The 13,593-nt window shown below is 40.1% G+C and overlaps 1 protein-coding gene across 4 annotated transcripts in view; it reads left to right on the plus strand.

Annotated features, from left to right (window-relative positions):
- Ankrd42 (ankyrin repeat domain 42) overlaps window positions 1-13,593 on the plus strand; it is a 62,219-nt gene that overhangs the window by 34,586 nt on the left and 14,040 nt on the right. For 3 of the 4 annotated variants that reach the window (XM_052712515.1, XM_052712514.1, XM_052712516.1), the window contains exons 10-12: window positions 4,577-4,703; window positions 8,007-8,151; window positions 12,012-12,091. In XM_052712515.1, coding sequence (XP_052568475.1) covers window positions 4,577-4,703; window positions 8,007-8,151; window positions 12,012-12,091 — 352 coding nt within the window. Of the gene's footprint in view, window positions 1-4,576; window positions 4,704-8,006; window positions 8,152-12,011; window positions 12,092-13,593 lie in introns of those variants that run through there. The other variant, XM_052712517.1, reaches the window with a different exon arrangement.

The following is a 13,593-nucleotide window of genomic DNA, read 5'->3' on the forward strand; positions in this document are numbered from 1 at the left end:
AGTTCGAGGCCAGCCTGGACTACCAAGTGAGTTCCAGGAAAGGCGCAAAGCTACACAGAGAAACCCTGTCTCGAAAAACCAAAAAAAAAAAAAAAAAAAAAAAAAAAGAAAATAGGAACATAAAGAAAATGGTGTAGGTAACTGTTAGGACTGTGTGGTGACATTTCAGAAGAGACCTGAATGATGAGAATGAACTGTATGGAGATCTTAGGAGAAAATTCTAAACAGAGCATGTGCAAAGGCTGAGAGGAATCACTAAGGAGAAGTTAACAGAGAAAGTTGGAGAGGAAAGTGGGGGCCCAGTAGGAATCATAAAGGGCTTAATAAGAATTTAGCTTTAGGTTTTCTTCTAAGCCATTGGAAGAGTTTAGGGCAGAGATGATGTCATTTGAGTTATGTTTAAAGACTGTCATTCTAACTACTGGGGATGTAACAGACTGGAGGGTGAGGAGAGTATACCAGTTCAGGTGGGTTGTTAATTAGGAGAGGAGAGAACATACTCATTTGTCAATATGGATGGTTTCTAACTTAAAAATTTATGAAGGATAACTCAACTAAAATTGTGCAAGATATAATATTATCTGTATAGTTTCTTGGGCCCTATAAGTCTGTAATGGAGGCCCATGACTACCAGAGACACATTCTTGTTTTGTTTCAGCCTCTTTGTACTAGAGATTTTTATTCCAGCAGAGCTTGCATTAGTACTATGCATTTCCCTTTAATATATTTTACACACACACACACACACACACACACACACACACACACACACACACACACACACACACTTTGGTACATTAACCAGACAGCAGTAGTAAAGCCATACAGTATCTAGAGGTTGATTATGGAGAAAGCAAGCCGGGATCCGATTGGTTCTGCCTGTTTGTGTATTTAGATTTCTAGAAGGTAGAAAGGCCATTTGCTCTCACAGAGCAGGAATGGAAGTAGGAAAGTCAGTTAGGAGAATGTGGCCTTAATTTGGAAGAGAGTTGGTGATAGCTTGGATCGGAATGGAGATGGTGAGATTTGGAGGTGCTTTTTAGAGGGGTCATGGGATTTGCTGACTGAGCTAGGTGTGAGGAGTTTGAAGATGAAGGCAGGAAAGGATGACTCTTAGTTACTTCACATGCCTAGGTGAATGGTAATGAGTTTTAAAGGATTATTCACTCAGGAGAGAGTAGAAAGGAAACCTTTGTAAAAGTGGGATTTGTGCTTTGCCTTTACTGACTACGGTGAAATGTTTGAGGAAGGTGTGCCATTTATCCAACATGTGTGGATCTGTTCTGTGTTCGTAGCCTTGGCTCAGGACTATGGTAATATACCAGATATATATAGTTCCTCATTTTTAGAAAATATTCTGAACTCAACATAGTACTACAAGGTGTTTCTGAAACTGTGCCTTCTCTGTTATTTCTCTTTTATCATCCAACAGGTGCTTACTGAATATTGTTTATGTGTCAGGCAGTGTTTAAGCACTAGAGTTACATTGGTAAACATGTAAATCATTTCTCCATGCTTTTGAACTGATTTTTAATAACCATGGAAGTGTTTATCATTTTCTTTCAAAAATATTTTTTTCTGTTTTAAATTGTGTGTGTGTGTGTGTGTGTGTGTATCTGTGCACATGAGTACAGGTGCCCTTGGAAGCCTTCGGAATGTGTGTGTGTGTGTGTGTGTGTATGTGTGTGTGTGTGTGTATCTGTGCATATGAGTACAGGTGCCCTTGGAAGCCTTCGAAGGAGGAGTTGCAGGTTGTGAGTCACTAAATGTGGGTGCTGGGATCCAAACTTGAATCCTCTGGAAGAGCAGCAGTTAGAGTGCTCCTAACAGCTGAGAGAATGTATTAATTACTTTTCTGTTGCTAAATACCATGACTGTGGTGATTTTTGTAATCTAAGAAATAAAGCTTGCCTGAAGATCAGAGGACAGAGCTAGCCACAGAGTTAGCCATAGAGGTCAGGCAGCGGTGGCACACACCTTTAATTCCAGCACTTGGGATCACACACCTTTAATCCCAGCACTTGGGATCTCGCATCCTTAATCCCAGCACTAGGAAGACTGAAACAGGAAGTGATATGCTGGGCAGAGAAAGGAATATAAGGAGTGAAGAGACAGGAACTCTCAGGCTTTCACCCCTGTATTTGGCTTTGTGTTTCTTATTTAATAAAACTGTTTAGAAATTCGTCTATAAGAGAGCAAGCTCAACATGGGAGGCTTTTAGCTCTCAGAGCCCAACCCCAGTGACTTCCTCCAGCAAAGCTGCACCACTGAATTTCTTCAAACAATCAACTAGGGACCTTGTGTTCAAATACCACAGCCTACTGGGGACATTGTCATTCAAACCATGACAGCCATGTTAATTGGTTTGTGTTTAAAGACTTTCATTCTAACTATTGAGGATATAATAGACTGGAGGATGAGAAAGGGTATAACATTTCTAGCCCCTCAATTATTGTCATGATGACCACTTGGAGGATAATCTGATTCCATTTAATGATGCCTTAATGTGCTCAGGCTGTTGTAATTAAACACTAGAGACTGGAAAAGTTAAACCACAGAAATTTATTTCTAACAATTAGGGACTGGAAGTCCTAGATCAAAGTCTAACATGACTGTTTTATAGAGAAGGGTCTGCTTTTGGCTTTGATATAACCATATACTCAAAATGGAAGAGTGAGGAGCATTTGGGGAAGAACATGGATGGGAATGTAAGCCATTTAAAGTGTTTTCCTCTAATGATACTAATCTCATAAGAATAGTACATGGTATTTAGCCCCAATCACCTTCTAAAACCCTATCTCCACATAACATCACCTTGGAATATAGAGCTTTAATGTGAATTTTGAGAGAGATTGGTGCAGTCCATAACAAATGGACAACCACCCAAACCTTCTCAATTAGTTTAAGTTAGACTGCTCCTCCTACCCGCAGAATACATGTTGACACAGGTAGATACCCTGAAGCCAGTGGGGCTCTGGTTTCTATTGGTATTATGCTTTAAAAATTTCTTGAACTAAACAGAAGTCTGGTAATTAGAGCAAATTTTGTTTCTGTGGCATTTCTGCTGATGTTTCAGCTACTGGCATCTAAACTCTTGTGCCAGAAATTTGACTCTACAATATTGAAAGGTTAATATTTCTGTAGAACTTTACAGTTTACCAAACTTCCATTGATCACAGTAAGTGTATGGGAATGATTATATCTGTGTTCTCTCTTAAGAAACACTTATAGAGTATCATATTATTTGACTTACAAAGCGCCTTAGGTTTAGAGATGCTAAGTTGCTTGTCCAAAGTCACCCAGCAAGTGGACATAGGCTTTCAGACTTCTTTATATAATGCTCTTGTCACCGCATCTGGAAGGGAGTATTTCCATGCCATGTAACCTTGATGTTTCTTCTGTGTTTGGTCAGGGAGTTGTGGTTTATTCTAGTGAATGAGAAGGATGATTTCAGTGGCTCTCTGAGTGGTGAGCAAAGTTAGAAGAAAGTGTTTGAGTTGAGGCTAATCTAAGCACAAGCAGCTATGTAGTGAGTGGACAGTAGGTCTTAGGCAATGGATTCAGACATCAGAGCGTCACCACTTTTTAGCTCTGTTGCTATCAGAACCTTAGTTTCCTCATCTATGAAAATCAGCAATGTTGATATTGCTACCCTGACAGAATTGTTACAAGACTTCATTTCATACTCTAATGAATAAGAACTGCCTAGCTTATGGCAGAGGCTCAGAAAATGTCAGTTCTCCTTCCTTTTGATCTTTGGAGGGTGCTTTTAGTTATTCTGGTTGGAATCTATAGTTGTGCTTAAACTATATTTTCTAAAAAAAATTTGAAAGTCATGTCTAGATTTTTTTCCTCTAAAAATATTTAAAAGCTCCAGGTACAGTCTTAGGCTTATTTTTCAGGGACATGGGAGATCCTTCCATTTTGAGTTCAATCAAGGGAGAAACTGAAGGTGCTGGCATGAGTTTTCACTAATTTTCTGACATGCAGTAGATAATACATGGGCTAGTACTTACTTTTCATCTTAAAACACTATTAAGCTTCTTTAAGCCATCATGCCTATAATATCAGTATCATAATTATCTGGTATCTGTTCCAATAACAGACAAAGAATCCTCTAACTAGGCATTTCCTTGCTTGCATCACTGATATTTATTCCTCTGCATATGTACCACACTTCCATCAAGTCCTTCCATAAACAGTAGACTTGCTTTTATTAAAAAAGCAAATGGGGCTGAAGAGATGGCTCAGTGGTTAAGAATACTTTTTGCTTTTGAAGAGGACCTGGGTTTGGTTCCTAGCACCCATGTGGAGGCTCTCAGCCATCTGTTCTCCAGTCCCAGGAGATCTAATGCCCTCTTCTGACATCCTCAGGTACCAGGCATGAATGTAGTCCACAGACATACATGCAGGCAAAGCACTCATACACATAAAATAAATAAATATTTTTAAAAAGGCTGTTGCAAAGAAAAAGAAGGAAAAATGTTGAGAGAGAATCACCATCCTGTAAGCATATGTGCTGTTGTCTAAATATGTGCTGTTGTCTAAATTAGGTTCTGATTCAACTGTCTTTCAGTGAGAGCCCACAAGAAAATTGTGGAATTGAGACAACTTCTGGAAATCGCTGAGAGCAACTTCAAACACTTGGGTGGGATAACAGAAGAGGAGCTACAGCAGAGGAAAGAACAGCTGGAGGCTGAGAAGTAGGGTCCTTAAAGCCAGTGCTTTGTATTTCAGTACCTATGAATCCCACGTGGGGCTTTCTTACCAGAAACGTGTTCTTTCATTCTGCCAGAGTTAGGTTCCATTCTTTCCCCTCCTGAGTTCTTTAAGACGTTTTAAAAGTTGTGGAATAATAGGCTTAACATAAAGTTACCATATCAGCAGTTTTAAGTGTGTAGTTCAGTAGTGCTAAACATACTCATGTCATTGTGATTCCAGTCTTCCAAACTACTTTCATTTTGTAAAATTGGCATTATTTATGGAGTTCTTGAGACCACAGCTATTTTAAATCCTTCAGCCAGTATAGGTGACAAGGTCTGTAAACATTCTCATTAGGCTGAACTTCCCAGTCAAAAAATTATGAAATCCATTTCTTTGTTCACTAAATTGTAGGCCCAACATGCTATCCTCACCATTCAGTTATAGTGACAGAAACTCTGGTTCAAGTCACAGCATCTTTTATCTGGATAATTATCACATTTTCTTCATAGGTGTCTCAACTCACTGACCTCTGCTGTTTACCCATACTTCTTACCCTGTAGTTTGTACTTAACACAACGTCCAGAAAAATCATAGGAAAGCTTAAATGAGATCATGTTGCAATGTCAAGCCCTCTCCTGGCTTCCTGTTTTACTCATAAAAGCCAGTCTTTGCTCTGACTGAGAGGCTGTATTTGTTCTGGTTCTCTTTATCGCTAGTCTACATGACTGTCCTATTTAAACTATTCCAGCCATGCTAGCCTGTAGCTTTCTTGTATTTGCTTAGGCAGAATCCTTTCTTAGGGCTTGTTCCCTACTGTCTGGAATGATCTTTCCACAGTGTCTAAACACTTCTCTCTCATTCCTTTCAGGACGTGGCTCAAATCTCTTTTCAGTAAAGTCTCCCTAGCCACTGTATATGAAGTTGCCCTTTCTGTTGCTGTGATAAAACACTCCCCAGAACCAGTTTGGAGGAGGAAAGGGTTTATTTGTTGTTCCCTCTTTCCAGATGTGCGTTTGTGATATTGACAAAAAACTGACCAGCCCAATTGACCCTGGTCAGTTTGGCACAAATATGTAATTATTAAACCAACCTTTCTTGTTCATCCCTAAGTTCTCATGTTAATATTTTAATATAAAACATAGTATAACTTTTAAAAGTCCTAATGTCTTTTAAAAATTAAAACACTTTAAGAGTTAAAAGGTTTTTTTCCTTCTTCTTGGCATGGTGGCACAGTGCTTGGGAGGCAGAAGCAGGGAGAGCTCTGTGATTTGAGGTCAGCCTAGTCTATATAGTGAGTTCCATGACAGCCAGGGCTAAATGGAGTGATCCTGATTTGAAAACAAAACAAAACATAAATTGTTACTTTAAAAAAAATAATGACAGGGTCTTATTATGTAGTTTTGGCGGTCTGGAATTCACTATATAGTCCACAGAAATTTGCCTGCCTCTACCTCCTGCATCCTGGGATTAAAGGTGTGTGCCACATGCCTGGAACCTGGGAGAGTCTTAAGTGTTACCAAGTTCAACTTCTGGCTTAAGATACCTCCTTGACCCACGACTGGACCACAGCCTCCATGTGCTGACCCCGAGAAATACTTGTCAGAACACTTCACCTCAGTAATTCTGACCTCTTGTTAATCAAGGCTGCTTCCTCAGCCTCAGCTAACCAGTGTTAATTAGGCTAGCAAACCCAGTTCCCTCCAGTGGTGCTGGGCTCTTGTTAGTCACAGCTGACTCCAGCCCTAGCTGAGGGCATCGCTGTTGCAGTGAAGCACAGGCCGGCTTCCATAGATCTTAGCTCAGATAGATCACAGGAATGGCCCTGATAGAGTCTCTGCTTCTTCCAGAAACAGCTCATCCTACATCTCTCACCATTCTTACTTCCAAGCTCCTACAACAGTTCATTAAGCTTTTAGTACTTAGAACCCAAAGTTCTGAAAGCTTCCACAGTGTTCCCTAGAACAACATGGCCAGATCTGTCACCGTGTTGTGGGTCCAAGGCTCTGAATCAACCCAAGCAGACACAGGTTCCGAAAAGCAAGATTTATTGCAGGGCAGTACAGAAACTAATTGGTCAGAGACCACAGTACAGACTCGGGAGCTGACTTTGTCCCCAAATGTGCATTTCAGCAAATATTTAAGTGCAAACCCCACAAACATCTGTGCCAAGTTACAGTTACATTTTTCCACCAATCAGGATTCAAAGATTGGGGGCTTTCCCTATGTGTTCCATCACTGTTAAATGACATACAATGTAAGCTTTTCAGTCTAACCAATCAGATTCATTTGTTCCTTATGTTGTTAGGAACAGCCATAATGTTTCTAGAGAACCAAAGATGCATAACAGACTATTTCTGTTTAAGGAGGAGGTGGGTCAGCTATTAGAAGGTCCCCAGCTCCCCTAGGGCTTGGGGATGTGAACTTTGTTTCACCCTACAAGTAAAATGGAGTCTGAAATCAAAATAGCAGTACTTAGAACAAGGTGTTTTTGCCTGTTACTAACAACATCAATAGCCCACTCTGGTACCAACTTCTGTCCTAGTTTGCTTTTTTTTTTCTTTTTTCTTCCCCTCAGAGCTGAGGACAGAACTCAGGGCCTTGCGCTTGCTAGGCAAGCGATCTACCACAGAGCTAAATCCCCAACCCCTAGTTTGCTTTTTTGTGACTGTGATGAAACATTGACCAAAACCAGCTTGGGGGGAGGAAAGTGTTTATACTTCCAAGTCACACTGTTAAAGGGATGCCAGGGCAGGAACTCAAGGCAAAGAACCTGGAGGCAGGAACTGAAGCTCTTACTGACTGGCTCCTCATAGCTTGCTCAGCCTGTTTTCTTATATCCTAAGGGTCACCCGTCCAGGTGAGCTTGGCTGGGCCTTCCCACACCATTCATTTTAATCAAGAAAATGTCCCACAGGCATGCCCCTCCCTGGGCAGTCTGATGGAAGGAATTTCTCAGTTGGGGCTCCCTCTTCCCACATGACTCTAGCTTATGTCAAGTTGATAAAAACTTACTAGCACAGAGGTGTTAATCATCTGCTCCACATTTTCTATTACTGTTTCCTGCTTTATTTTTCTCCTTCTTAGTACTTGTTACCTTCCTGCATATCATGTATTTTGCTTATTTATTTTTGGTCACTACTCATTCCCAGTACTTAAATCACTGCTGATTCATATAAGACCCTAAATGCAGTTGACAAATAAATGATTTTATTTGTTTTAAACTCAAAGTATAGATGCTTTCCACACTTAACAAAAATAGTTGTTAGGTAAATCATGATTGACTGAGAAAACATCTTTGCTAGGACCATCAAAGAGCTGCAGGACCAGCTAGCCTACGAGCGGCTCCGCAGAGAAAAGTTAGAGAGTCAACTGGACGAATACCGAGCAGAGGTGGATCAACTCAAGGAAACGCTGGAGAAAATTCAGGTCCCCAGTGTCGTGGCTATGGTTGGTGTTCTTAATACATTTCTTTTTCTTGATAAATGGTATATAGAAGAGGCTAAGATTTTGAGCTTTGAGTTGGGGCAGAATTTGAATCCTGTCTATAATCTTTTTTGATGTGGGTAAGCTTTTGGCCTATTTGAACTTGTGTTGCAAACTAGAGCTAACTATACTTTCTAGAACTGACATCAAGACTGTGAATTTGATGCTCTTTGCCACTGTAAGTATTATTTTTTACTGTCTGGAGCTGTATTTTGAGTTTCAAATGCATAACTTTTGTTATGAAAAAAAAAAAAGCCAAAACCCAAAGGGCAAGAATTTAAATAGTGATTAAATTTAAAAAGAAATTAAATAGTGGTTCCATTCAGTGTCAATTTTTCTAGTAGAAGAAACAACCTCCCCACAAAGTCCCATATCAGCAACACCTGCACGAACAAGAAGCATAGAATGAGGACAGAAAAGTAGTGTTTCTCTGTCAGCAGGGAACTTAGAGCCGTTCAATCTCAGTAGACTGACTAGGCTTTGATTCCCGATCTTCTGCAAGAAAAGATGCTGTGAGCCGGGTGTGGTGGGGCACGCCTTTAATCCCAGACTGGGGAGGAAGAGGCAGGTGGAGCTCTGAGTTCGAGGCCAGCCTGGTCTACAGGGCGAGTTCCAGGACAGCCAGGGCTGTTACACAGGAAAACAGTCTGAAAACACACTGTGATGTGGCTCTGGGGACAGCTTATCCTGACATTATGGGGACTGAGAAACATTAACATTTTCATCCTTTACCGCAGTTTTTTTCTTCAGTTGCCATGGATAAATTGTTTAGACCTTTGCCACCTTGTCTGATCTGTAACAAACTCCCAGGCTTTATTTTATCCAAACTAATCATTAGCCTCGTAATCACTTCAGGATCGTGACATAATAGAGTTGCTTGCAAGATGTTGAAACCAGATAAATGTTCCCCAGATGAAGCCTCTGCTAACAGTTTAGTTCATGAGATGTAGAAAAAATTTCCATTTATCCATGACACATACTTGTATATATGTGTCTTCCTTCTTCCCCGCCCCCTTATAATTTTCTTGAGACAGGGTCTTATGATACCCCAGACCTAACATGCACTAGGTAGCCCAGGCTGGTCTGATCTTATTTCCACTTCTGTATACAAAGACTAACTTGTACTTTAGTATAATGCTCTCACTAGGGCTCCCTCCCTTTGTTCGGACCAATAGCTGACTATTTCCATCCGAAATTCCTAGCAGTGTCTAATTTAAAACTGTCTAAAACCAAACTTAACATCAAGACCAGAGTTTCACCCCCAGGTCTATTTTCTTAATTGCCTATTTTTCTACTTTATTTATTTATTTATTTATTTTGACCAGGGTCTCTCTATGTAGCCATGGCTGGCCCAGAACTCATTATGTAGATTAGGCTGGCCCCTGTCTCCCAGGTGCTGGGATAAAGGTGTGTACCACTACACCTGGCCAGTTTTGGACTCCTGAGGCTTTCCCTACATTTCTTTCCCTATAACCATAAACTGTGGCTCACCAGCATGGTCTACTTTTTGCTGCTGCCCTAATACATGAACTCTTAGCACAGAATTTAGTATCTAGTCTTTCCCTACCCAAATACATTTGAGTAAACAGTCAGCTTGGTTTCCTGTCATTTTTTTTGTTCTAAAAATCTTTTTCTGAACGAAGTGGATTCCTCAATTTGGATTCTGACAACTTACCTTATCAGCCCTATACTTGTCACTTCTTATGTAGGAGAGCCTTTTCAAACTTAGCACATACTTTCCCAACTTAGCACATACTTTCCCGCACCAAGCCTTTGTTCTTCCGTCTCAAGATCTCCTATCAAATCTGCCCCATAAAGTCCCTAGGAGTCATCTGTTACTCTGTCCCAAGGCTCCTAACCACAGATACTCTTCCCATTAAGCACTTTATACTGCTTTGAGGGTGTCTCACTTTTTTAGTGAGGTTGACCACTTTACCCACAGTACTGAAATTTAAGTTTCATGAGATCATTTAACACACTTTGAGATCTCGCTCATCATCAATAATAGGTATTATGATTTAATTATATATCAGGCTTAATGTCAAGCTTTTTTTGCTTAGCATGCTAATTGAGAAACCTAGTGCCAGATAAAACAGTTTGTAAAGTTACAACAGTCTGTTAGATAGCTGCGATTTCACCTGCCTAGCTCCAAATCCAAGCGTGCTTTTTCCACCACTGTTACTGCCATTGTAAGCCATTCTCTCTCATTTTCTGATGGGAGTTGTGGACAATTCTGACACATTTTGTCTTTAAGACTCAGATGATTCCAAGTTAAGTTTCAGGAACAGAGCAGAGGGAAGGGTGTGGAAACACGGTTTTGTTTTTCCAGGTTGTACTGGATAGTAGCAGCTTCCATGTTCACATGCTAGTGTTCAAGAGTTAGCAATGACACGGGCAGGAACACCTTCGGAAGTAACTCTAGCCATGAGCTCTTCCCAAGGACATGTGCCAGAAAGGCTGTTTTAGGAACACCTGTGTTCATTTAGCTGTCTTGCCTAAATAAGGTATTTTCTTTTTAAAATTCATTTAAAAATTTTTGTACAGTATAGTTTGGTCATATTCCTCCCCACCCCCTACTCTTTCCAGACCCCCATTCCACTTCATATAAACTGTACAAATTTCAAGCATACACACACACACACACACACACACACACACACACACACACACACACACACACACACACAAAACATCCAAACCAAAAAACTAAGACAAAACCAAATCATGGAGCCTATTTAGTGTTGGCCAACCATTCGTGAGCATGTAGCCTGCCCCAGGCTCACTGGCAGGCACAGCCTTTTTTACTAGAAGTATTCAACAATGACAACATCCAGTGACATGTGTTGTGCTCTTGTCCCCGCCTTTGCTCCTCCTATAGCACTTGTTGACTCTTGTGTGTTAGGTCATGTGAATACCAAAATGATGAGAGAGTTTCAGAATGGGCTGTAGTAGACTATTTTAAGGTGTGTTACTTTTGTTTATGTTGCATTTGTTTAACTCTGGAAGTTGTGTTACTCTGCCTTTCTAACACACCTGATAATCTAATAAAGAACTGGATAGGTGGGGCTGGCGGTAAGAGAGAAGATATAGAGGGAGAAATCTGGGAGGAGAGAAGGAAAAAGATGGAGGAGTGAAAGAAGGAAGGAGCCAGAGAAGGAGGAGGACTCCAGGGGCCAGCCACCCAGCTACACAGCAAGCCACCGAGTAAGAGTAAGATTTACAGAAGTAAGAGAACAAGCCCAGAGGCAAAAGATAGTGGGATAATTTAAGGAAAGCTGACAAGAAACTAAGACAAGCTAAGGCTGGGCATTCATAATTAAGAATAAGCCTGCATGTGTGATTTATTTGGGAGCTGGGTGGCGGGCCCCCAAAAGAGACGAAAACATAAAACAACAATGGACAAAGTGGAAAATGAAAAAAGCTGGAAAGGAATACTGTACAAACAAAAACTCAGGAATGGAGAAGTATAAATCCTGGCCCTGTAGGCTCCATAAGGATTCCAAATGAAGTCATTTTACTGCATTCTGCATCACAGGTATGCAGACAGTGTAGTCAAGATCAAAGCAGAAGTGACAAGTTGCTCCCTTTGGGGTTTATATTAAGCAGAGATGGCACTGAATGACTTTCCAAGGTGTCTCCCAGTCTTATGATCCAGCACAACACGAAACACTAGTCCTTTAGATCTGGGAATGTGGTTATACAAATTCCTAAAGGAAATTTAATCAGAGCGGAAAATACTTAGCATGGCTCCTTTTTCCTTTTTGGATGCTGTTGAAGAATGTTAGCATGAAGCTTTATTTGACTCTCCTTTTCTTTGTTCATAGGAAGAGGACTCATCTGAGTCTACCAAAGAGAAGCATCGAGTGAAAAAAAAAGTGTCTCCTGGGGGCACGCTTGTGAGAAGGTACTAATCAGTTTAATAAGGTTAAATAAACAATTGATTTTTCCCTTCACTTTAAACATGATATAAATGTAAATCAATAGAAATCCTTCAGTTCTGAAGGTGAAAATGTCTTATCAAAGGGATTTTAAAAATTCCATGGACTCAGGATACTTTTTATACACATATACATGCAAGTCAACATTTGTGAGTAATAATTTTCCAAGTATTCACATAAACTGTGAAATATAAGATGGTACAATCTAATAGTCAAAGGAAATCCAATTCTAGTTAATAAACATTATTAAAATGACACTATGGCTTCATAATAAAGTTGTATTTCTTTTCTCTCTCTGGGTTTTTTTTTTTTTTTTTTTTTTTTTTAAGATAGGGTTTCTCTGTGTAACAGCCCTGGCTGTACTGGAACTCTCTTTATAGACCAGGCTGGCCTCAAACTCAGAGAGATCCACTTGCCTCTGCCTTACAATAAAGGCGTGCACCACCAAGCCCAACTAAATTTGTTATTTCTTTTACTGTCTAGAAAGTGGTATTTACTACTACTAATGTGCATATAGTTTTAAGAGTTTTGTTCTTCGTCAGGTATTACAGTGCATACCTCTAAATCCAGCATTTAGGAGACTGGGGAGGGAGTATTATGAATTTGTGGCAGCTGGCTTCCACAGTGACTGTCTGAAGATGACATGCATGCATGCATGCACCTAAACACATTCACCCACCTTGACAAAACATTTTATTTATTAAAATGACTTAAGTTTTACAAAGTATCTAGACTTGGGAGAAAATTTTTTAAAAAGTAGTAAGTTTTTACACAGAACAGCTTTACAATAATTACCAAATATCACTCAAAAGCTTTACATGAGTGAAAATCTACTCTTAAAAAAAAAACAAAAAACCAAAAACCCATGCTATACTTTTGCTAAGAATGCCCCCTTAGATAATCTGGTTCAGAATTCCATCTTTGCTCTCTGCTGCAAGCTTTATGGGAATATAGTTAAGAGACAGACTCAGCAGGATGACAGCACGTGGCTTGTTTTTTTCTTTCCCCTATAATCCCCTGAATTTAGAAACTTTTGTTTCTTGTTGACCAAAAAGTGGCTGTGGTTCTGATTTAGTTTCTGAACATTTCCATTCTATTCCTGTCTTATTATGGTGAGCCAGCAAGATATGTGGTGGCTATTTTAACCTGGTATCATCAGGAGAACCTGATTGCTGAGATCAGATCAGGCTCATCAAAAGTCTGTAAGCAAGTGTTAAAAATGGCTTGGCTGGGATGGGGAGGTGAGCAGAGAGCAGCTGGAAAGTGCTTGCCTAGCATGCATGAATACTCTAGGTTCAATATCCAGCACAACATAAAATTGGGCATGGTAGCACATGCTTGTAAGTCTAGCACTTGGGAGTTCAAGGTCATTCTTGGTTAGTTCATTTGAGGCCAGCCAGGACTACATGAGCTCCTCTTTCAAATAAAGAGACACCAAGATACCTTTTATCTCCTATATAGTTTGGAC

Source organism: Peromyscus californicus, unplaced genomic scaffold, assembly GCF_007827085.1.
Source record: "Peromyscus californicus insignis strain IS unplaced genomic scaffold, ASM782708v3 Scaffold_4__1_contigs__length_199733344, whole genome shotgun sequence".
Classification (NCBI taxonomy): domain Eukaryota; kingdom Metazoa; phylum Chordata; class Mammalia; order Rodentia; family Cricetidae; genus Peromyscus; species Peromyscus californicus.